Genomic DNA, 25,380 nt, shown 5'->3' with positions numbered 1-25,380 from the left:
GGCGGTGGAGCCCGGGGCGCCGGGGGCAGGGGCGGGCCCGACCCGGCCCGACCCGGCCCGGCCCGGCCCTCCCGCCGCCGGCCGGCGCGGGCCGTTCCCTGCTCGGGGAGGGGAGGCGAGGAGGGGGCGGTGGCGATGTGTGCGGCGGCGGGGAGGGGGGGCAGAGGCACGCTGCCTGGGGCTGATTGGCCGCCCACTTTATAAGAGGTGCCCGGCCGGGGCGGCGGGGCTGTTTGTGGAGGTTGGGGAGCTCGGCGGAGCCGCTGGCCGCCTGTGGAGCCGTCCGAGCGGAGCGCAGCTGCCCGCGCCGCGATGCGACGCGCCAGCCGAGACTACACCAAGTACTTGCGCGGCTCGGAGGAGCTGGGCAGCGGCGCCGCCCACGAGAGCGCCCCGCCGCCGCCGCCACCGCCGCCGCTGCCGGCCCATCCGCACCCGCCACCCGCCTCCCGCTCCCTCCTCGCCGCCCTCGTCCTCTTGGGGCTGGGGCAGGTGGTCTGCAGCGTCGCCCTCTTTCTCTACTTCCGAGCTCAGGTAAGCGGCGCCTCTGCCGGCGCCCGGAGGCGGCGGCGGGGTGAGGGGGCCGGCGCGGCCCCTTCCCGCCTTCTCGGCGGGCGTTGGGCGCCGGCAGCCGCGCCGTGAGGGAGCGGCAGGGCAGGGCGGCAGCGACCGCCTCGCACCTTTCAGAAGGGGCTGAAGCTCCTCGCGTCGGGTGGGATTGAGGCGATTAATTAAAAAAAATGTCAGAGAACGCCCTTATCTGGCTCTGCGGTTGGCCCAGCTTTGGGAGGCTGTCGGGCTGGAGGGCTGCCCGTACCCTGCCCGGCTTGTGCTGATCCCCTGGTCTCTGGAGCTGCTTAGCCTGAGGCGCACTAGGTAGCGTGCCGGCCTGGGGTGCACGCTGGCGTACAGGGTTTCTTAGCCAGGTCGAACATGAGGAGACCCTGAGCTGCGAAGCAGCTTAATGAGCCGTCGTCTCAAGTCTTGTGGGCTTTGGTAATTCACCGGAGAGGGGTTTGACATGGCTTTGGCTGCCATTTATGTTTCATCAGTGGGAGAAATGTCTTTAAGGAGAAAAAAGAAACACAACAAACCACCACACAACACCGCTTGGGATCATTTGCCCTTTGGTCTGCGCAGGGCACTGGGGAGCAGGGTCTGTGTGTTAGCGGGCATCGGCTGGGGGATGCCTGCGGCGTGCAGCTCAGGAGCTGGTCTCAGAGCCAGGCCACAGGCCTGCCGGGGGGACGCTTCAGGAGAGGCTGTGGTGCATGCAGAAGGGAGCTCTGAGAGGTATTGCTGTGGGGGCAGATGAGGTGATGAGCGGTTAGGCTTTCGGAGAGATGAGGAGTCTGCTTCTTGGAAATGGGTCAGCTGGCTGCCTGGATTCACGCTGCTGTGCCTCTTACCCGACGGGCTGAGCCCTCTCAGAGGAAGTGGGGGCCTGCTGGCTGGTTGCTTCTTGGGTTGGGTGTTAGCTTTTTGCTTGGCTTTTTCGTTGGATGCTAATTAGTTCTGTTAATAGGGGCCTCGCTGCCTTCATGGAAGTGGTACGTCTGCTGTGTGTACTTTTCATTTGAAGTCAGCAGTGAGTGGAAACCTGTTTCTTTCGGTTTACTTTCTAGGTAGATGCGCTTGATCTTGGTGTAGCAGACTGGATTTCTTAACAGAGTGCACTCTGAAAATATGTTGCACAAATGTATGCCCACTTAAACAGAAATAATTATCAAACATACAGTAATGCTGCTGATCATTTATTATGCAGACCATATTTTCTTACTGACAATGGCTTTGTGTTTGCCATTTTTACAAAATAAAATGGAATGGCAGTACAGTACTTAGTTATATCCTGCATGCTTCAGAAGAGTGTCATTTAATTTCTGGGACTCATTGTAAGGTAGCTTAAAGCTTGTGTGACAGTGAAATAAATTAGTGCCTGTTTCAGCTTGTGGCAGAGAAATGGTTTTCACTCCAGATCTGCACAAACTTGAAAAGACATCATTGTCAAAACATATCGCTTAGAAATGCATAGCTATACATTGATTATAGGATAGAGAGCCATTGCAATCAAAACAACTAATCAAAGTACACTTTTTGAAAACCCTAGTTCTCAGTTCTCTTTACCTTCCCCCTCTGTTGTTAAGATCTCTTCCTGATCATGTCAGTGCATCACACTGCCTAACAAAGGGTACAAAGAGCTTTCTTACCATAATGGCTGTTTTTCTTCTGCTTTCCTAATTTGAAAAATTATGTAATGGTTGTAATTCTGCATTTGGCAACTTCATTCTCTTGCTGGTTTCTTGTTCCTGTAGATCTGGATTAATGCTATTGGATAGAGTCCTTTGTAAACTTGAACTTCTGAAATATCTAAAAGAGATGATGTAGCTAGATGTAGACTTGACTGAAGTAATTGCCTGAAAATTCTAATGGAGAAAATGTCTTCTTTGCCATCAAATAGAATAATAAGTATACTTCTGATGTAAGTATTTAATTCGCAATAATAAGATATGGTAATCCATATTTATTCACCATTTTTTAAATTGTGAAATAAGTCTTACTTAAATGTCTTGCAGATTGTTTTATTTACATGGGACATGATCTGACCTTCTTTTCAAAAGATTGCTGTCAAATTTAGTTGTATTAAGCTATCTCAATTTATACTTTTCAGTATAAATTTCAGCTATCTAAGTTTGTACTTTATCAGAACTTCAGTATTATGGTGTATTTTGTTAAAATAATGAGAAGTTAATAATGGAAGCTGTGCATCAAAAGACTGGAATTGTTTGGTTGGTGAATTAGAAAGATTTGACTGTATAGGCTGATAATAAGAAATTGTTTTACAAGCTCTTTAAAACTGTACTTAAGAGGCTGAGTAAACTCTGACTCAGTTTTACCATACACATTTTCTCTGTATTTGCATAAAGTCATTTGGGCTGGATCATGACACAATATGAGCTGAGACAATAGTAGAGGTTTTGGGTTTTCCTTAGTTTTGTTTATTTTGTGGCTTGAGCATTTGGAATTTCACAAGACACATAACTAAAACTGACACTAGATTTTCACGGGTAAACACATGTTCATGGCTAAGAAATAATGCAGCACAATGCAAATGAGACAATAGTTGATACATCAAAAAAAAGATAAAATTCAGTTCTTCACTTTTTCTGATACTCTTGTCGTAGTGTTTTGAAATATAAAAACATAAAAATGTTTTGGCTTTTCTTTTTGGACTGTCTTGTGCAGTGTGCTGAATCCAAGAAATCAAACACTAACAAAATGTATTTGTCATAAGTGTTCACTTTGCTTATACTTCATGAAGAATATTTGCTCAAGATCAATGAAAATGCCATGAATATATAGTTAGATACTTGGAGCAGCTGGAGATCATCATGTAATAGTCTCATGCACAGCACAAGGTGAGAGACCAAAGTATTTAGTTTAACTGGTACATGCTAGAGTATAGTCTCCAAAAGCTTTCCTTTTAAACTTTTCTTTCTGGCTCACTTCCTCAATGTACTTAGGTCATAAACCGATAGGAGTTTGGTCTAACACTGACTGGACTGGAGGGCAGTAGAACAAGCTGGATGCACTCAAAACCAAATGTGGGGACTGGATGTCTAACTCCCATATTTTAACCTAGAACTCCAAGACTATCCATTTTTCCCATTAGAAAAAAGGTCTGTATTCTATCATATTGAAGAACTCACACTTGGATAAATGAGGACCTGGAAGTCAGATCTTTGTTGGTACTTTGTGGGTCTGTGGAACTCTGACTTTATTACAGTATGCTTTTAAACAATTGCCTTTCAGATTTCATCTGAAGTTTCATGAGTATTGTAGAGCAGCAGCTAACAGAAAGCAGCCTTCTGGGGGTCATTAGCACTTTTTAGAAGCTTGGTGGTTACACTCATGGAGTACAAAGTGATATTTGATAATCTGAAAATTTGTTTAAGTTTGAAATTAAGTGCAAATATAAATGCTAGATGTTTATTGTAAGGAGTAAATACAGACTGTGGTACTGTAAAATCTCATAATTGAGGCAAAATTTAATAGGTAAAGGTGTCTGGAATGTATTGTATCATTTAAAATGAAACTGAATCCTTTTAACGTTGGACAACTGGTACTTAATTCTGTCAATTCATTTGGTCTCACCCTCAGTGCTGGAGTTCATTTTGGCTGCCCTGAGTCAGGTGAAAAGAGCCCAGAATTGCAACTAGAATGATGAGAGATGCTGAAAATCAAGGGACACCAACAGAGATATGGTGTCAGACCAAGGTCAGACATGATTCATGTGTACACAGCAGTAACATAGGAAAAATAAGCTAGATGCTCCTCTCTTTTAAATAAGGTAATTCCTCTGGGGTATTTAGCTTGCTTAGGGTGTTACAAAGCTTTCTCCAGTATTTTTTGCTGCATCTTGGTATTTCTTCCAGGTATTAAATGTTTAGGACTTCATGCTGAAGGTCTCTGCCTTGCAAGCTTCTTCCTGTAGAACATTCCAGTATTTCATCTGGCTCTTCGGAAGTTCTTCTCAAAACACGTCCTTGAAAGTTTTTTCTGTGCATCGCTTCTTGACCACAGTTTTGGTCTCAGTGTTTGGTAATGTTTGTTTACAGCTATGGCAGTTCAGTACATGGTCTTTATGAGGATACAAGATGTGGGATTTCTGAGAATGCCTTTTCAGACAAGTGAGCCAATTTTCATGGTTGAAGGTGGTGAAGTCTAGGTGTTCTTTGAAAAAGATAAGGGCAGTCAGGTAGATTAGCTAGTCTAAATTCAGAGCTTCAGTTTTCAAGCACTACATCTCTAGAGACTTACAGTTTGTCAGGGTGGGATGCATAGCTTTAAGCTGTTGAAGCTATCATTTACAGTGTTTCCATTAAGACTTACAGCTGTATGTGCAGAGATTCTGTTTTCTGTCTTAAGCATTCAGCAGATAAACTATAATCCTAGTAAGTGCTTCTGTACAATCTGCTGTTACTGTTCTGGCACAGTGTTGTGTGACACATTTGGCTGACTGCTGATGGGTGATAGCTGTAAGTCTATGCTGTGCATTGAGAGGATAGATTTAGATTAGATATTAGGAGAAAATTCTTTACTGTGGGAGTGGTGAGACACTGGAACAGGTTGCCCAGAGAAGCTGTGGATGCCCCATCCCTGGAAGTGCTCAAAGACAGGTTGGATGGGGCTTTGAGCAACCTGGTCTTACTGGGTGTCCCTGCCCATGGCAGGGGGTTTGGAACTAGATGATCCTTAAGGTCCCTTTCAACTCAAACCATTCTATGATTGTATGATTTCTCATGCTGGATAATCAGGCCTTTTCAAATTTCATGATCTTTGTGTTGTAAAACGTAGTTTTCTTGTCTGCTTTTCAGAAGATGTGTTTAAATAAATCCAAAACTGGGATAGTAGTCTCTCACTAGTAGAATTACTGATAAAAATATCTACCGACAGTTATTTGCTGTGGCTTCTATCTTCTGTGAAGTGCGTGGAGGGGAGAATACAGACACCCAGATCCTGCTGAAGACACTTAATTCCCTCAGGTTCTCTAACAACCCCAACGTAAGAGGCTGTATCTGGAATAACAGGTCCTATTTGGGGTCCCTCAGTACCAGAGGTGTATCAATGAACTGGAGAGTCCAGCAGAAAACCGCTGTGAGAGGTAGGGACTGTAGTGTGTCAGAAATGGAGAACTGGATTCTTTAAACCTAAGGAAGAACATACTAACATGAGGGAGGCTAGTAACTGTTTTTAGCTGCCTAAAGATGGAGCCAGCCTCTTCAGAAGTGCACAGCAAAACCAGGCAGTCATAAATTGCAGCAGGGAGAACTCTAGCTGGACATCAAAACCAGTGTTTTTAGACAATCAGAGTGGTTAAATTGTAGAACAGTTTGCCCAGAGAGGTGGAAAGTCTCCATCAATGGAGATTACACAAAGCTTGTCTAGACAAGGCCTTGACCAACCTGACCTAAGTTACAAGTTGGCCCCTGCTTCAAGCAGGGGGCTGGACTAGAGACCTCCAGAGGTACCTTCTAGCCCAGTTAATTCAGTATTAACTGCCTTTTAGCAGCTGTTGGTGAACATTTTGTGCCTTTTTTTTCTTTCTGTTTATAGTTGATATTTCTGAGTTCTGGATACTAGTAGAACATACTGGGAGAGATGAGTTGAGGGTGCAGTTCTGCAGTTGTTGAAGCTAGTGCTGCTTTCCTGCTCTTTCATTCCTATGCCTGTCCCTATATGAGCCATGATGCTTGTGTGATACCTGGAGTGAGTTCATTTCAGGATGCTATTATTTCAGGAAATTAGACCAGCAGTAATTCCTCCCAGGTTATTGATTTAGAAGAGGAAGCTGAGAACCAGGAACGAAATTTTATGGAGAAGAAGGGTGACAGCACAGAGGTGCTGGTTTAGATCTGCTTAAACAATTAATGGGGCTGCACTGCACTAGCTGACTTCAGAAGTCATTAGGGTAGTTTTTAGTGATTAATTCATAGATTTTATTTCGGGTTCAGCTGTGTCAGTCCATCTCAGGAAGATGTTAGTGTCTCCAAGCCATTCTGTAACTCATCTCTACCCCTCTGCTCAAAGCTGTGGCATCTGCAGGGATAACAGAGATGGCTAAACCAGGGCACAGGGGCTGATGATCTGGATGAATCGGGCAAACGTCTCTGGTCTGGAGACTTCAGTAGAAGGGTGGTGATGGAGGAAGCAGCATTTGGTGTTGCCATCTGTGCAACAAATGTTTCTCTGCTGTGTGTGTCTGTTGGATGGCTGCCTGACTGGCATACATTTAAATTCACCTCTGTAATCTTACCCTTGTGCTTTTAAGTTAACTTGGTTCTTTTTGGGTGTTAGGGAGTCAGTTTTATGTTTGTGTGAACAAATGATACGTGTTTGATTCACTCTTGCTGTTTTGTTGTTGTTTTGTTCAGTGCTATGTTAAAGGAAACTGAACACTTGTCAAGCGCTATCCATAATGTCTTGGCGTTCCCTTATTGTGATGCCAAATAATGTATTATTACCTTTTGTAATTCTCAGATAAAATTGTTCCTTCCTCCTGATGCAGAGAGAAGTAAATGTTCTTAATTAGACCAGCTGATACAATTAGAGAACTTAGACAAGGTTTTGAGTGCCCAAATCCTTCTTCAAGCCTTAAGTAAAAGTGGCTTAAATACAAGTTGATAGTAACTGCTGAGAGTCTTAGGCTATCTCTGAAAGATATTGGTTAGTATCTCTTGAGTGTAAAGTATATGGAGTGTGGAAATAGAGGGTGAGGTGGTTTAAATAACATTTATGCAATTAAATTCTGCCAAGGCATAATCCTAATCCTTGGAATGTCCTTCTGGTTTATCTAACTAATAGAATTCAGGAGTGTTCTAAACTTACAGTTTAAAATTATAATTGATTCAATCAGAAAGGCTGATGGCTAAGAACATCTTGCAGATATTCTGAATTTACCAGTCTTTGTCCCATGAAGCGGAAGTGTTTTGTGGTACAGTTTTATCATCCTTTCGTCTTTCTGAATTTGTGCCATCTTACTTGGTGACTGTTTAATGCAGCAGTATCTCTTGCCCACTGCATTGGTTTAACCCTGGCCAGAAACTAAGGACCACACAGCCACCTGCTTACTCCACCCCGCTGTGGGAGAGAGACTTGGAAGAGTAAAAGTGAAAAAACTCGTGGTTGAGATAGACAGTTTAGTAGGTAAAGCAAAAGCTGTGCATGCGCAAGCAAAGCAAGGAATTAATTCACCACTTCCCATTAGCAGGCAGGTGTTCACCTGTCCCCAGGAAAGCAGGGCTCCATCATGTGTAATGGTTACTGGGGAAGACAAATGCCATCACTCCAAATGTCCCCTGCTGCTTCCTCCTCCTTCCCCCTGCTTATTTGCTGAGCATGATGGCATGTGGTATGGTGTATCCCTTGGGTCAGCTAGGATGAGCTGTCCTGGTTGTGTCTTCTCCCAAAGTCCTGTGCTTCCGCAGCCTACTCGCTGGTGGTGTGGTGTGAGAAGCAGAAAAGGCCTTGGCTCTCTGTAAACACTGCTCAGCAGTAACAAAAACATCCCTGAATTATCAACACTGTTTCCAGCACAAATCCAGAACATAGTCCTACACTAGCTACTATGAAGAAAACTTAACTCTATCCCAGCCCAAACTAGCACGCCTACAAAATAATTTGTGATAACTGGCTTCTGCTCTTCTGTTTTTCCTTTTGAAAATGATGTGCTAGATATTGTACATACTTTCCCCAAGTTTGACATTTGCTTGCCACCTTGCAAACTATAGTTTTTACAGGCAAGGTGACAGTGTATGTTGCCAGCGAAAATAATTGTGATACTGCACTAAGTGATTGAAAAATGGAATTCAGGATTATGTATTTTACCGTAAGAGTGGGATTTATCATTAACTTTTGAACACCACGCATCTAAACTAACGAACTAGGCAGCTCAAGAAGTTAAATAATTCTTCTGTCACATGCTTCTTGAATGAAATAAACCACCTTCTCTCAATTTTTTACAGTAAAAATTTAGATAATAAACTTAGCTAGGCGTCAGACTTCTTGGTGGTTGAAAATTCTTCCTGAATGAAATGCTTTTAATGTCTCTTGGACAGACCCTTAAAACTGGTTGTACTTATAATTTTGTTTCAGATGGACCCTACTAGAATTTCAAAAGAACATGCACACTGTGTCAGAACACTTTTTGGACATCAAGAAAATACAGATTTGCATGATACATCCTTTGAAAATCAAGAAGCAAAGTTGATACCAGAATCATGTAGAAGTATGAAACAGGCTCTTCAAAGAGCTGTGCAGAAGGTAAGTGACAGCCAGACTGTTCCTTTATTTTGTGCTCCTGTTGAACTTAAAACAATTTTTCCAACATCTGTATTCAGAGGTAAGTTCTATGACTTATTTTCTAGTGTTCAAATAATACCTGAAGTTCCATTCAAGATCATGTGGTCTTTGCTCATGAGCCTGGTAGTAGTTAACCAATTCTGTATTCAAACACATTTTGGGTTTTACTTTTTTAACAAAGGAAGACTTGAAGTTGCATTGAGAAAACTATAACTGCATTTAGTTGATTGGCCATTCTGACATTTGGATGGGCCTGAAGGTAGTAGTTTATCCTACTGTTTGTACAGGTTTGTGCCGACACTTTGGATTTTCATAAAGGACAGTTTAACATATTTTTTTTTAAAGTAGTCTTCCTGTTTCTGACAAGATTCTCCCAAGTCAAGATTATTAGCAGGCAAAATATTGCCTGAAAGACAGAGGAGATAACATTTGCTCTCATTTGCTCTTGTTTCTTACTCTTTCTGCAGCCCAAAATGAGGGATAGTATCTCCTTTTTTATTTTTTTGCTCGCTGCCAGTTTTCTGTTCTGTGAAGACCATTTCCACTCTGGCAGAAGAGCTGCTTTGCTATAGCATAACTGGACAGTCTTTGCCCAGCAGTTGAGAGTGACAGCTTGTTCCCAAACACAGATAGCAAAAGTAGTCAGCTAAAGAAGTCAGCCCTGCTGCAGTAACTAGCGTTGATCTTTTTGTGTGATGGTGATGCTGTTTAGTGCTAATTATAGGCTATTTAACAGCTGAATGTCTGAATGCTGTGGTATTTGGTTTTCCTGGCTTACCAGGTCCATTATAACTTTGCTTCTTTACATCTCCATAGGACTGTCAGTTTTTTGTAAAGGTTATTACATTAGGTTTGAGCTGAACTCACACTTCACAGAGTGAATTGTACTTGAGTTAATTATATAGCACTTTAATTGTGCTAATGTCATGTTTGCTTTTAAGAGTACCCTGAGTGACAGATCTTTTTGTGCACAAACCCTAAAAGAGTCCATGTCTTGTCCCTTTTACTAGCCAGCCCCTTTAAAAATTTAAGGGGTGTGGGGGAAAGACTAACTCTGTAGGATTAGTTCTTTCCTTCAGCATTTTATAGAAACTCTCACACTACACCTACTTTGCTCTGTGTGCTGGTACTAGACAGCTTGTTCATGCAGCTCCCATGACAGACTAAGGAGCTTGTTACAGTAAGTGAATGGGCAGCCCTGTGTCTGTGTTCTGGTCATTTGCTGCTGGTTACTCAACAAAGGCATTGGCTTTAGCTGAGACTGCATATCCTGCCGTTCTGGATGGAGGTTAAATGCTGCAATGTCTGTGGCCAAGATAAGTAGTGAGTAGGGATAACTTTTTTGGCTGATGGTCATTAGTTTGGGAAAAATAAAATTTCCCTTGCCAAAGTAATCAGACTCTGAATTTCCTTTGAATGCAACGGAATGTATTAAGCAGCTGTGTCAGTATTCTGGGGTGTTTTGTCATCATATATGGATGACACGTAGAAACATAAAGATAGGAAAATGCTCGTCTGGACCTACATTTGCTTCTCTTTTTGGTGTATCAGAGAAGTGAAAGAAAAAGTGTTAAGGCAAAATTATACTTTACCATGTTCTGTAGGCTCTGCCTTTTGTTGGCTGTGCTATGATGAAGGGCAGAGATGCACCTGAATCTTACTTCCAGTTGTGCTAATCCTCTGTGTTGGGAATTTGACTGGTGTGACTTGAAAGTGGTTTCCTATCATCTGTGCTTTCTTCACTTTACTGAAGGAAAATCTAACCTGTGTGTGTTTTAAGAACCAGTATCCTTATTTGAATTGAGCATATTGAATTATTTGAATTCAGCATGTTAAGTGACTGAAACAGAATGCTTTAAAATACCGTTTACATTTTGTGATTTTTCAAATTTTGTCTTTTGCAATTCAAGCTGTTCAGGAAATGAAAATAGACAACTTGCTTTTGCTCAGGTTTATGGTCTGGCTACAGCTTTTAGCTTACTGCACTGGTTCTCATCTGTTTTCCTTGCACACCTGTAGACCTAGTGCTTAAATCTAAAGCAGGCATTGACATGGAAAATGAAAGTGCTCTTATGAAAACCAGCGTAGTAGGGCTGCAAGGTCAGGTCTAGATTTTCTTTTATTGAAAATCTAATGTTGAATTCCTTAATATATTCCAGGATAAAGATACTCCTTAGGGAGCAGCTTACTCAGTAGACAGCATATTTTCAATATTGCCCATAAACTTTCAAGCAGACAAATAATACACTTTCCTAGCCTGTCTGCTTACTTTTTCTTGCATGTAATCTTAAAAACCTTTTGGCGTTCCACATGTACTAACCACAGTTCTTGTGAAGTCTGTTATGAGCCTGAAGTAGAAAGGACTACAAACTTATCTTGGGTCAATTCATAAGTAACTTTTCTTGGCAATACTCCCAGCTTCTAGGAGCTTGGGGAATTCAGGCATAAACTAGTCTCCCACATGGCAACGGAGTACTTCACTAGACCTCTAGGGCAGCACTTACAAAGATATCTATATACTTAGCAGACATTTAAAGTGCATATAGTTATAGACAAACTCAAAGTTTCATGAGCGATTGGTGTAAGTTGTTAAAATTTCACAGTTTCTCTCCTGCAACCTTACATGCCTTTTTATTTTCTGCAGGCAACAGAATACTCATTTGGGTAGAGGTTGTAGTGCTACTGATCTCTGAACTATCTTCTGATGAATATTGGTTCATGTGCTTTCTATCTAACTTCCTTTCTGATTAGCTTTCTTCAGATTGCTGAATTTCCGGCAAGATAATCAGATACTTCCTGCTGGTATTAACCGGATTTAAAGCACTCGGGTAGTAGAAGAAACAACTGCACAAAAGAGCTTTAAGATCACATTTGAAGCAATACATGAATGTCCAGAGGGGTTCTTTTCTGATTGGTCTCAAAAGGCTGCTTAGAGCTGCTCAAAGTAGATATTGTGATACTATAAAAGCCAAAGGGGAGAAAAAACTGTTTGGAAATATCATGTCTGCAAATGTAGCCTTCTCTGTGCATCCTCAACATTGGATGTAACTTGAAGAGGAAGAGTTGTTTGTTTTGAAGATGCTGAGATACTAAGGGTTAAAACCTGCAGCCTGCTGTGGATGAGGAAAGAGCAGTTCCCAACCTTCCAGGCACTTAAAGCATGATTTTAGTTTTTAAAATGTGACAGTTTTTCAGCTTCCCAATGGCCTCTTCAATTTCTTGGATGAAGGAAGACACATTTTTCATTTTTGTGACCGGCTGCTTGTCTGTTTGAACAGTGACTGTGTGAAGGAGGTTGGAATGTAGGAAGCAGGCCAGCAGAATTAACTTGGTGGGCAGTGAGCAAATGATGCAAAGGTGTAGAAGTGCAGCTTTTTGTAAGACTAAGTGGTTTGATTTCTGTGTACAGTTTTTCTAAAAATAGCTCAACAGCTTGGTAGCACTCATGGTTCTGTGGCTGGCAGTCTTAAGAAGTCACTGATAATATTTTGTCAGCAGTTCTTATGCCATTATAGCAGTGTTCTAGTGACAGGTTCTGTTAAGCTGTTTCTGCTGTCTTAATGGTAGTACATTGTGATTAAGTATGAGATGCTTAAAGACATTTAGGTGCTAAAGAATGCAGTTTAAAGATCTGGAAAAACCTAGCTCTTAATTCCTTGCAGTAAGGCTACCAGGGAATTTTTATAATCCCACTAAGAGGCTATCTTTAGACAACTGGCTATGTGCAGGCATCCACTGAAAAATGTGGTCCTTGAGTCTTTTGGAGTCAAAAGCAAGTATGTGCTGAAATGCTTTGAGGTAGGTTGTGTATCAGCACCTTGGAACTGTAGAAACATGAAGTAAAAAAAAAAAATCTAGAGAAGTGCTGAACTACTTACTCTTCAGGAGGAAACCCATAGGCCATCTTTATCTAGGGATTAGTTCATGTATTTCAGCTTCCTTTTGGAAGCAACAGAACAGAAAGTAATATGAAAATTTGTGGGGCTGGTCAGAATCCAGTAGAGAACTTGTCACCAATCCAGTGTTTGGAGAACTGATGAAAGATTTCTGTTTACTGGCCACAGGTTAGTCACTTCTAATGCAGTGGCAAGCACACAGAAGAGTCAATGAACATGAGCCAGTTTCCAGCTCTTTTCAGTGTGTTAGTGTTGGGCTCACTCTTATAATCTCCCTTTTGTTGTAATGGCACTTGCATTCCTAATTGCATAATAGCATAGCTTCAAGAGGAGTATAGGAGAATATTCCTGTCGGAGAGAGATGCTCCTGGTATACAGGAAAGTAGGCTCAAGACAGTCAGGACAAGGAGAGTTGTTGACCCAGGTCTTCGTGGGTAGTGGTTCTGCTTACCAAGTGGTGATGTTGCAGATGAACAGCACCACCAACAGTCAGAAAGAAAGCAGCTCAGACTGCATTTCATGAGGACCACAGCTGTTCCACATGGCAGATGAGCAGTCAGGCTGCTAGGTGTCAGAAGGTGAGGTACCCAGATGTTAAAGCTAGAGCATCTTTGGAAGTGTGCAGAAGCAGAACTCTTTACTCCTAAAAAACCCATAGGTTAAGAGGAGGATAGAAATTGGTCAGTTCAAGGACTTTAAGGGGTGCACAGTTACCAAATGTGGGATTTATTATTTTTTTTTAGTACCGGTTTAGATAATAGGAGATTAAAATGTACATGGCTCTTTTTTTTGGATCTGCCTGGTAGGCTTTTCAGGCAAGGATGTTATCACGTCCCCCAGAAAGAAAAGATACGAAAGCAGGCTCTGCATCTGAGAAGTTGCCATTAAGAAAGCAAGAAAACAAAGGAGTCTTCCCTTTACAGGGAAAGGATTGGGAGTAAACGTGGTCCAGTAATCTCTGATAGTGTGGTCCATCTCCCAGTCTTTTAGCTTGTGTCTTGTTCTCTTTAGAGGCTTTTGCCACTTTCTGTAGTACCTAGTACTTGCAATTTTTTGTCATCTTCCTACTTCTGATGAAGTTAAAGAGTTCAAGTGTGGCTAGAGGCTGATGCTGGTGTGTAGCTCCTAGAATTGAGCTTCATTTCATGCACCTAGAACTGACATTGATGTAGGAAGATCAGAGAGGGAAAGTGAATGTAAATGGGGGAGGTGGACATGCGTTTTGCTTCTTTTGAAGTTGCAATTCTGAGTTTCTTCTCGTCTCTACAGCAGAAGGCATCTTAATGATTTTTATCTACAAAATCAGCATATCTCTGCTGAAGAGTATGCTTTGATAGTCATACTACAACTTCCATACTGCTGTGGCTTTTCATATTGGTTTAGCATTTAAACACCTACCGAAAGGGGAAAGTGAGAGTAATAAATGTACCAGCTAAGGCATTACAGATTTCACTGTGGCTGCAAAATTACATAAAAGCAAGACTTCGGGTGTTTTGAAAGTAGGATTTCAAATTCTAAAATTTTGCAGTGATTGAGAGCACAGTGGAACATTGCTGATCTGGCCAAATCTGAGCCATGTTTCATATATGTGGTATTGAATCAGATGAACAGCAATATATATGACACAAAGACAAAAGAAAGGACCTCTCTTATGTTTCAAAGATGAGATATGATTTTCTATCCTCAGCAAAATGTTTCCTTTCATTAAACATCTTCTTGGTGCCTTCATGGCAAGCAAGTAGAATATTACCCCTGATTTTTAGAAAACATGAGATGAAGAGAGTGATGGGAGAACAAAGGACAGAACTGAGGACTGAATGTTACCAAGACTCAGTCCAGGCTTGTAACAAGAATAGGCTGCTTAGACTTTTGAAAGCTGCTGTTTGTATGTTTTCTCAAGATGAAAACAGGTATGGATTATTAAAAGCAAGGCTTTTTGTGGTGCCTGGTGTCTGTTACTTGCACTGTTCTTGGTTTTGAGTAACACTGGTTTCACGTTAAAATTTGTCTGCAGTTTTGTAGAATGCATATTTCCAAACTCTGGCACCCAGTCCATTTGGCCCAGTACCGGTGTGGAATATGCTTAATCCTTCAGTTCCTGCATGCCTTGTTAGATGTGAGCCTTGATTATAAAGCCTTGTAGATCTGTAACCTCTTCCCTGTTAGTGGTCAAGTGGGAGGGGTGGAGGTTTTTAATTTACCTCATTACAAGTGAAATTCAGAGCTTAGCTTTAGTTATTAGTGTGGTTACACACTAGTCCCTATGTAGAACTGCTTCTTTCATTACCTTTTGACCCCAAGCAATTAAATCAGTTCATAATTGTTTTATGTGATGCATTCTTAGCAGCTATTGTTCCATTATACTTTGAGAAATATTCCAAGTGCAGTAAGTAGGAAAGGTTGTAAATGTCCTGTGAGCACTACTTCAATAAATAGTGCAGTGATCATACACATCATCGTTCCTATCCACCTTTATCAGAAGTGTTGGACAGAGGAAGTAATTTGATTTGTAGCAGCTAAACTGTGTGTTAATATTATACATCGCGTAAATATGAGAATACGAGTCCCAGGTATCTGAATATACTGCAGTTAGAACAGCCCCCATGTATACATACACACAGTGTGTGCAAACTACCTGAAATACATGATACTACAAAACCAAGGCACTGAAAGCAGTGACTCTTTTTCATTTTAGGAAGTCCAGCGTGTCATGGGAAGAGCACCACCAAGACCAGAAAAAGGTAGGTGCTGGTTTACGAATAAGAAATATTTCAGTTCTAAACTTGTCTTTCTGAGGTAATGTGATTCTTTTATCTCTAGCTGCAATGGAGGCATTAGGAATGGATCTGTACAAGAGAAACAAACCTGAGAAGCTGCCATTTGCCCATCTCATTATTGATGATAAGAATATTCCATCTGGTAAGTTCATTTTTAAGAGAATTGTTCCAATGCTACTATAAATGTGTTAAACAGTGAAGTATATGAAAATAGTTCAGCAATACCAGCAACAGACTGGGATTTCAGAAATGGCTTTTGATAATGAAAATAAATTGGTTGTGTTAAGGAATTTCAGAGGCAGCAGGGGTAATGCTAACAACAGGATAGCTTCCCTTTGCCTCAGGTATCTTACATCAGTCTGTTATGTGCTGAATGGCCTCAATTTCACATGACCGGTTTTCATGATCAAGCTGTGAGGGCTTGGCCTACCTCTTCATGCTGTCTTCAGGTGAGGAATGGAGGTAGGCGTTGAATGCTTTCCTCATTTCTTATTTTTGTTGGGCTAGTAAGGCCCATCCGGAGTTCTTCACTGACACTGGACATCAGCTGTAGGTATACATACACACAGACATATGTGTACATACATATATATTATACATGACTAGCCATAATCCAGATGTTGCAGGTTGGAAGATGTTTCCCTTCCATTGAATCTAAGATTTTTCTGTTGTCAGATCAAGAAATATGTTGTTTTCCATTGTAAAATTCAAGAATGTCTTATGTCCATCTATTCTACCCTTCACAGCAACGCTCCTTTTGTGTGCTGAAGTACAATTGGCTCTGTACTGAGTGACACAACATTTGTCTTCAGGGTGGATTTGCAAGCTGAGAATCTTATGTGAATACATAACGCACACGTGTAAAAACTTGCCATGAAGGAAGCACATCTTTCATTTTGGGGTGTTGAAGGCCTAGAACTGCAGTCCCAGTGTCATTACAATTTGCCCGCTAGTTCCCTGCCCTCTGTGGGTACTCCCATAGCATAGGACTGAATTTATAGCAAGTGTTTCCTTCTGCTAATGGCATGTTGGAAAGGTTTTTGTCATATTCCATTCATTATTATGTTGCAGTGCTGCTATAGACTTTTTCACATCAAGACTCTCAGGGCCTTCCTCATGTTCAGACATGCCAAAGATTCACAAGGGTCTGTCTGTATCCATCTAGTCTGTTAGCAGGAATGTCAAAGATCATGGCATTGTACTCTGAGGAACAGGGTTTCTGTTCAGTGTGTTGACTTGGATGCAGTATGTTTCTGAGCTATTGAGTAGGGGAAAAAAGAAATGTTTCTGTGGCTTTTATTTGCCCCTATGGTAAGAGGATGGCATTCTTTTATCTTGCCAGAGCTCTTGTTCTCTAGCCACAGGTACCTTTGGATAGCTTTGGGAATATTCTCACTAGTACGATATGAGGGAACAAGGCATGATTCTGCCTTGGAACACACTGCAGAGGAAAAGATTAATTCCTGCAATTTTAAGATATCTTAGTATGTTTCTTTTTTTGCCCTGGGGCAATGTCAGTTGAGATTTTTCTCTCTGTATTCTCAACACAGTGATCATCATTGGTGTGGTAGAAGTAAACCAGAGTGTTTTCTGAAGCTATTAGAGGATCTCGAGACAGGAGGGGACATCGATCACCACTGATTTCTTCTCCTGAAGCTGTATACTTTCTGCAGTGCTGAACTTACTAAGCTATGTGCATTCCTTTTCTGTTTTATATGACCAAACCAAGGGGGAATACTGTGTTGAGGCTTGAAATCTTAGATTTTTAGCAGGCTGCATAGTATAATACCTTGCTCTTGCTCAATTTAAAGACAAAGCACTTTTGTACAGCTTCTTGCCTGTAGGGATAGGATTCTTTCTCCCTTCAAGTGCATTGACATTGCCTTTATAACTAGAGAGCTTAAGCAGCTTGTCAGATGGCAGCCAGAACTTCTACAAGCTTTCTTATTAGCCCAAATGCCTCCTGACAAGCTTCTGTTTCGGTCAGATATTACCTTTTGACATAGGTCAATAGTAGAAAATGCAGTATCAGTAAACTTGTCTTAGCATTTTGTCTTTGGAAGGATTCAGTTAATTTGCTAATCAGAGAGAGATCACTTACATCTACAGAAGTGGAGAGTGTCAGTGTCCCACTTTGAAATCCACCTTTTCCCATGGGGAATTTACTTGCTGTCTACCTGGATGTTGCAGTAAACTGTATTTTTATCAGGACTAGTAGTGATAATTTTTACTGTTGTGCATCACTGCATTGATCTTCCAAGGAGTGACATAGCACATCTGTGAATAATATCAAGGGAGGCATTGCTTGCTCTATTCATACTATTTTTTTTTAATAGCACAGTCTGCAGGAGCTATCAGAAATACATGTGTGGCAACAAGCTGCTCTGTTTCTCCTTGGAGCAGATCAACCCCTTACCAATGTGATGACTTGAACATATTACCTCCTGGTCTGGCGCGTATGACTTCTGACTCTTCCAAAAGAGCATTGGCCAGGATGTTAATTGTGAGCACAGCTTCTGCGGCCCTTGTGGGCATTGCAGCAGTGAGGGGCTGTGTCAGTATGGGTGGCTGGAACCCTGGACCTCTAGTTGTGTGGCACTTCAGTATTATGCTGGCTGGTATGAGGCAGTACCCACTTGGCTGGGTGGCATAGAGGTTAATGACAGGCATAAAGGATGAGGAATTTGCCTGAAGGTCACCAGGAGTTTCTTTCCCATTCCCTGACTGCAAATAGCAATTTCTGTTTTCTTCCCCTGATTCCTTAGCCTACACGCCTGAAATCCTTCTAATCTGAAATCCTTCTAACTTATTTTATGCCGTCCACGAGTCTGGACAGATCTGGTCATAGTGTTTTAAGGTTCTCTGCTGTCATCACTCTGACCCAAAGAAAACAATGTCGGGGGGGGGGGGGGGGGGGGGGGAAGAATATTAAGTCTTCATCACTGTCAAACAGGATTTTAAGTAGTTTGCCACTGAACACCTTTCATGAAGGGGCACTGAGCAGTGTCTGAGGGAACACTTTTATTTTTTTACCTGGTTCACAATAATATCAAGCTCCACATGGACTTCTGCAGCTAGGGGGAGTATGAGGAAGGGGGAAAATAACCCTTCCCAGATCTTGGTGTCCCCACCCATCATTTGGCTGCAGAAGCCGTAGTGGTTTGGCTTGCTGTGTGTATTTTTTAGGTTTGCTGCCTTAGGTTAAAGCTGGATGCTTGCTGGTTGGTTTTTACCAGAGCCCATTGTAAATGCTACCTAGATTTTAAATGAAAACAGTGAATTTTGGTTTATAAATTGATTACAGAAATTACTCACAGTTTAAAGGAGAAAATCACAAACAAATATAAATGTTAAATATATAATTTGGAATGTGAACTGATACCTTTCACTGTCTTAAGGAAATGCTGTAGTATTCTGAGCTATTTACAGCTAGAGGTTCAGCTTAGTTACCCTTTTTCTCCAAAATAGTTTTTCAGAGCAAACACTGCTTTGGTCCTTCCCTCAGGCTTAATTTATACCTGAAAGCTACTAGGATGCAAAGAAATTATCAGTACAGGGCTACTTTCTCCTCTGGTCCCCTCCCATCATATTACTTCTCAGTAATTAATTTTATTGAAACTCATTTGTATTAGTTCATGCTCACAAATATACAAGACATTGTTTTGATTTGTAATCAAAACAACATTTACAGAAAGACTATATTATCTTGACTTTTTTATAATGCTTTTTACCATGTCTGGAATGTTATCTTACTCATTATCCTCAGACATCTTCCTTCTCTGTCAACATGACTTACTTTGTGCTATGTTTTTTTTTTTCATGGCTCATAGTAAATTTTGTCACAGAAGATACTGTATTGCAGAGTTTCTGACTGTCCCGTGGCTTGGGTTACATTTCAGAGTTTCTGCTATACGGACAGCTGACTTTCCACTTGCATGCTCCAATTTTCTCCTCTGTCTGTGTCTTGGAATAGTGATTGTTTTGGTGTCTCCAGATTTAGGTGTATTACCACCAGAAGTGCTGAGAGCCTGCTTGAACCTTCCATTAAATGTTGCATGGCGTCACTCCTACCAATGTATCTTTGTGCTGTGCCAATGACTGTGGTGTGCCTCTTCCAAAGCTCTGAATTGTGGCAAAAAGGCAATCTGCCTCAGTTAATGCAATCATACATGCATATATAAAATGATGATATATCTATATAATATATATTATATATATAATATGTATAAAATATAATACAAGCATTATAATTTAGGTTGGAAGGAGCTTCCAGAAGTTATCTAGGCTAATCCACTGCTCAAAACAATAAGGGTCATCTTCTATCATCTTTTGGCTTGTCCCTCTATGTGAGTGTGGATGAACGATGAGTATTGCCCTCAACACCAAAACAGAGTGAACAAACTTCACCACCTCAGCACCTCAATTACAAATGACTGTGGCACCTATTATCTCTTTCCGCTTCTTCAGCAGAGAATCATGTATTCCCACTGAAGATGTCTTCAAAATTTCTACTTGTTTAACACTGGCAACTAAAAAGTTTACTTGCCAGGTAAATAAAATCTGACTAGCAACTACCCAGTGGGCCACCAGTCAGTCCCAGCACACCAGCATGCCTTTCTGTTCCATCATATGTATACATTCCTGTCCCATATCTCTGAATTGTGTCTCCTCTGATCCAAGCAGTGATTTCTTGCCTATCCTCCTGCAGTTTTTCTGGCAGAGTTAACACTGTACACAAGAAGTTCTACAACTTCCTCAGCTATCCCCAGTGCTTCAGAGGTGTACTCTGGTACCCCATCTAAGCATCTCTTGCGGGTGAATAATTCCAGACAAGAAGAGACTTAAGATCTTGGTGTCGCTTCCAATTAATCGATGGTTTTCAGAGGTTTTTGAGGCACTGCATGGAAGACAGCTTCTTTGTATGATTTTTCTTGTATAATTTCTACCTGCCTGCACTGGAGCCATAAGGGAGCAAGTATTTATGATCTGCCTTTGACAGCCTGTGCTTCACTCAAGTCTTTGTGGAAGAATGCCAAAGCTTTTTGTTCTGGACTACTATTGAAGTATTATTCTCATATGCTGCAAAAGTTACTTGCCCTTGGCAGTTAGGGAAGACTCATGGCTCTCAAATTCCTGTCCCTACTTCCCCTCACTTTTTGTGCAAACAAGTCCAAGAGGCATCTTTTTAAATAATGAAATGTACCTGGGGCTTTTCCCCTGCCTGCTTCTGAGCATTGTTTCTGGGGCATGCCTTGATATATGCTTGGAGTTAGAGGGCACTGGGTGCTGACATGTGCCATGGAAAGTTTGGTGGGAATAGGTTGGTTTTGTTTGTTGGCAGAATAGAGTACTGAATATTCCAAGCAGGCATTTAGATGCACTGGGAGCCTAAGGTGTAAGGTCCTCTGGTGCCTGTGTGGACCCATGGCTGTGGGATGGAACAAATAGTTAGTCTTGCATGGTGAAAATTGCTAGTGCTTAGGAGAAAAAGTTGGGCAACTCTCATATGTTGTCTTCTGCCCTGTGCATTTCACTGAATAAAAGGTAGTGTTAGTGGCTTGTGCCTATCAGGAAGGGTCAGGGCCTGTGCAGCTTTCTCGGGACAGTGCTGTTTCCTCTGTGTGTGTGTGCCCACTGGTCTTGCTTGGATCTCTTCCTCCCACTGTTGCCTGTCCCTCTGTTTTTTGCAGGCAGAGGCTGTGAGATGAGGTGGGTGCTATAGTGGGGTGGTGGTGAAGCTAGGGAGGTGATAGGGCTGTGGGATGTGTGCTGCAGGGCATGTTCCTCAACAGAAAATACTCTGAATCTCTACATAATACGCAAGATGTAGTAGCATTGCTAACTGGGCTGGTGTTGTGGATCTGCTTCTTAACACTGTGCCACCAAAACTAATCCGAGGGGTCAAACATGACCCGATTTGGAAGGAAGACTCAAATGCTCTCTCTCGGTCCCTATCTGACCTGCCAGGCCATCTCTTAACACAGCCTCAAATAGCAGGATCTAAATGAAATGAGATCTGAGACTTGACCAGCTTGTATCATCTCTTGGAGGTTTCAGTGTGGCTACTTGATGACAGCACCCAGGAGGTGCCTTTTGGGCCGGGATTCCTGGGGGGCATTAGAACCTGTATATGCAAAGTTAGCTTTCTGTGACAGTGCTGAGCTGAAGAACTAATCTAAACATCTCCAGTCTCTCAGCACCTTTTTGTCCTCTTCACAAAGCACTCAGTCACCTTAACAGATACAGCAGAACTTCCTCTTTACCAGGCCATCATCATGCAGGCAGAGCTGAAAGGATTTGTGTTAGAAGGAATTCAATAATGCTTCTTTACATATGTTAATTCTATGAATCTATCTTTTTTGATAGTCAGATTTAGTAACTGTTACATGTGTATTTTGATCCTCACATGCATGATGTTCTATGGAGAGGCAGAATATTATGATAATTTTCTTTCCTGATTTGTGGATCTCCAGTTTAAGACTACTTGAAGGGGACCATTCTCCTCCACGCGTGGCATATCGGCTCATTGCTTCTAGTTTGAAATTTAAGATACTTGAAAATAAATTAATAAAAATAAGAAAAGGAAAAAAAAGCAATATATCCAGAGTCACATCTGTTTTCCTAGAGGATTTTTTCTAAGACTTTCTGTGAGGTGTTAGACAAAGAATCTGAGTTTACCTCCTGAACAGCTGTGACTGCCCAGCTGTAAGTATTTGTACACTTCTCAAAGAATAAGGATTGTGCTGTGGGCCACTATCCTACATATCTAGGGTATGATTAAACCAGATTGTGGAGCCTTATTCCAGTATATGCAAGCACTGGGTTAAATCTAAACATTGTTTTTGCATAGAAAAAAGTTTGTCATAAATACTTGAAGTGCTATCTAAAGTCTAGTCAACTTACTGTGCAGTACTAAAGATGCACAAGCATACTGACTTTTTTCGCCCTTTTTTGGGGGTTTCTCAAATGAAGATGTTTGCCTTTGTACCACTACAGTCACAAGAAAATGAAATATGGGAAGGTTTCATAAGGTTTCTCTTTGGAGAATTTTCAGTTTAACATCTTTTCAGATTTTGTTTAGTTATTCCTCACAAACATTTACAAGTTAAAGACTAATAACAAGATTAGCAGTTTTTTCATTAGCAATTTTTCCTTTCAAATTCCTCTCAAGTATTTGTTACTCAAATGAAGTTTTAGGTGGAGCGCAGTTTCTGTACCGAGCTTCTTCCATGATTGCTTAGCGTAGTCAAACTGTTGGGCAAGTGTGTTGTACCATGGTCCAGCAGATGTTCTAGTGGCAGGGCAAAAAGATAGAAATAGTAAGCCAAATATGGCAGCACATAATGGAAAAAAGTATCTTACGAATTTCTATTATAATTGTCTGTCTAATCCTCACTTTAGGCTATATAACTCCAGTTGCTATTGATTCTAAAACCCAGAGGTTGCTTTTTAAATGTTGGGGTTTGTTAAATGTTTAAAAATAATAATTATTTTTTTTCTTCCCTCTTCAGGAACTCGCAAAGTCAACCTCACATCCTGGCATCATGACAAAGGCCAGGCAAACCTATCAAATATGACGTTCAATGATGGAAAACTAATTGTTAATCAAGACGGGTTTTACTACCTTTATGCTAACATTTGTTTCAGACATCATGAAACTTCGGGAAACCTGACTAAAAGAGGGCTTCAGCTGATGGTGTATATGACTAAAACAAACCTTAAAATAAGGCGCTCGGATGTGTTGATGAAGGGAGGAAGCACCAAATACTGGTCAGGGAATTCAGAATTTCATTTTTATTCTGTAAATGTAGGAGGGTTTTTTAAATTAAAATCTGGTGAAATGATCAGTATCCAGGTATCAAACCCATTGCTACTGGATTCATCACAAGAAGCAACTTATTTTGGGGCGTTTAAAGTTAGGGATTTAGACTGAATCTTTCCTTAGTGTGCTGAAAACTGTTGGCATTTTTAGTGGTCCAGAAACAACTTGAAGACAGAACTGAAAGTCTTTTGCAGCCCAATTGCATCTGTATAAGCCATATATCTCTAAAGACACGTTATTGCCCTGTGCAGACTCCAGCGAGAGTCCCACAAATGCATAAAGGGCAAAATTACATAGTTCTGATTCAGTCTTACAGCAGTTTTACTTCATATGTCTCCACTGGCTTCGGTACAGCCATTACAACTTTCACATTGGCATAGTTGAAATCAGAGCAATTAGTATTGAACTTCTGTTTCCGAGTTCTGCCCTTTTTGACCTGTGCTACTTTTACTAGTTTTGGTGCAAACGTAGAACAAGACAAGAACTTGGCTCCCAGCTTGCATTTAGGCCTCAGTTTTGCTTGGGGTTGAGCATTCTGACCCTGAGATGGCAGAGATTACAAAAGTATGACTAATCCCATGCATTTGATGTGGCTTTTCACATGCTTAGTTAAGCCTCTTCTTGCTTTGCTGGATTAGGGTTGGAGAGTTCAGGCTGTGGCAGAAATGAGTTGCAGAACACCTAAACAGTTCAGCTTAAGTTTTTACCTGATTGAAAGGGTTATTCCAGGAAGAAGGGAGATCATCTGGCCTTGCAGTTCTAAAAGGTTAATTACAGGTCATCTTTATTATTGTTGCACAGTTAATTGCAAATATAGATTGCCAAAATACAGTGTGCCTTTAAAGTATTACATTGTGCCAGAACCTGCAAAGACATTTTTTAGACAAAAAGTATGTATTTTTATATTCTGTAATATCTAAAGTTATATTTCAGGTGTAATGTTTTGTGTAAAAAAAAAAAGTAAATTATATTGTCCTATAGTATTTGATACAAAATATTTAAAATCTCTTGCTGTTTGTATATTTAATGTTTTAAACTGTTTTTAATGTACAGACATGTTAAACTGGTGCACTTTTTAATCCCAATGGGAAAAATTGCAGCTAAAAGAGGTTGTTTGCAATTAGCAAATGTAATATATATCTTTGTTCTTTTTAACTTAATAGATTTCTGTTAATCTTGTCAGTATTATAGGGAGGGGGGGAATCACACCGATGTCATGAATAATTACACCAGAATGCTGGTCACTGGGTGCCTTTCAAACCTCGAGGGTAATTGACATTACAAAGCTGGCGTTACCTAAATAAAAAATAAATTTTAAAAATTAATATGTAATAATCCATTGAAATGTAGGGGTATTTATAGTTACTGAACAGGCATATTTTCCTACAACAAAATCTGCAAGTTGTAAATTCTGCAATTAATGACTTTTTTAGCTTAGTTTTCCAAAAAAGTGAAGCTTATGTCATTGCATTGCCTGTCCTTGTCTCCCCTTCTAGCTTCGAAAGCTCCGCGTGCTTCTGCCAGCTCAGGCAGGTGAATGATAGTGTTAAGAGATACTCTTAGAGGTTTTATGAGGACAGCTGAGAACGACTCAGCCATGGTACATTATTTGTCAGTGGCTGGCCACTGTTCATATTAGGCAACAAATTAGTACAGGGAGACTCCTAGCTAGCTGCAACATGTGTTGTTGCTTGTATAGTTGCTTGGCTAAAAGGGGTAGGTGTGTGGAACCTGAGAGGTGGGTATGTGGGATGTAGGGGAGAGCTGAAAGTACTACAGGTGATGTTTAGAGCACATCTGGCCAGGGAACAGCAACTTGTTGGGGAAGGGGTGAGGGAGGTTTTAGGAGTGTTTGTCTGTGCTCTAAGGGTGATGGTGGGAAAACCCGCTCTTCAGTGCAGTAAGTATCACAGAAGGCAAAAAGACTCAAATCTGTAGGAATTGAGGCTTCATATAAATCCTCAGGCTTTTTTTTTAATTATTTTTTTGGTAAAGAACCATGTTGAATTCAAGCAATTATTTTATA

The 25,380-nt window shown here is 41.2% G+C and overlaps 1 protein-coding gene across 1 annotated transcript; it reads left to right on the top strand.

Moving 5' to 3' along the window:
- The first annotated feature begins 256 nt into the window (after positions 1–256).
- Positions 257–25,380, top strand: TNFSF11 (TNF superfamily member 11). The gene is made up of 5 exons (XM_040585024.1): positions 257–534; positions 8,653–8,820; positions 15,451–15,496; positions 15,576–15,674; positions 23,044–25,380. The coding sequence occupies exons 1-5, from the start codon at positions 313–315 to the stop codon at positions 23,463–23,465; spliced, it is 957 nt and encodes a 318-aa protein (XP_040440958.1). The 5' UTR covers positions 257–312; the 3' UTR covers positions 23,466–25,380.

This window comes from Falco naumanni, chromosome 2, assembly GCF_017639655.2.
Source record: "Falco naumanni isolate bFalNau1 chromosome 2, bFalNau1.pat, whole genome shotgun sequence".
NCBI lineage: Eukaryota > Metazoa > Chordata > Aves > Falconiformes > Falconidae > Falco > Falco naumanni.
Note: the sequence above shows the minus strand (reverse complement) of the source record. Positions and strands in the feature narration are given on the sequence as shown.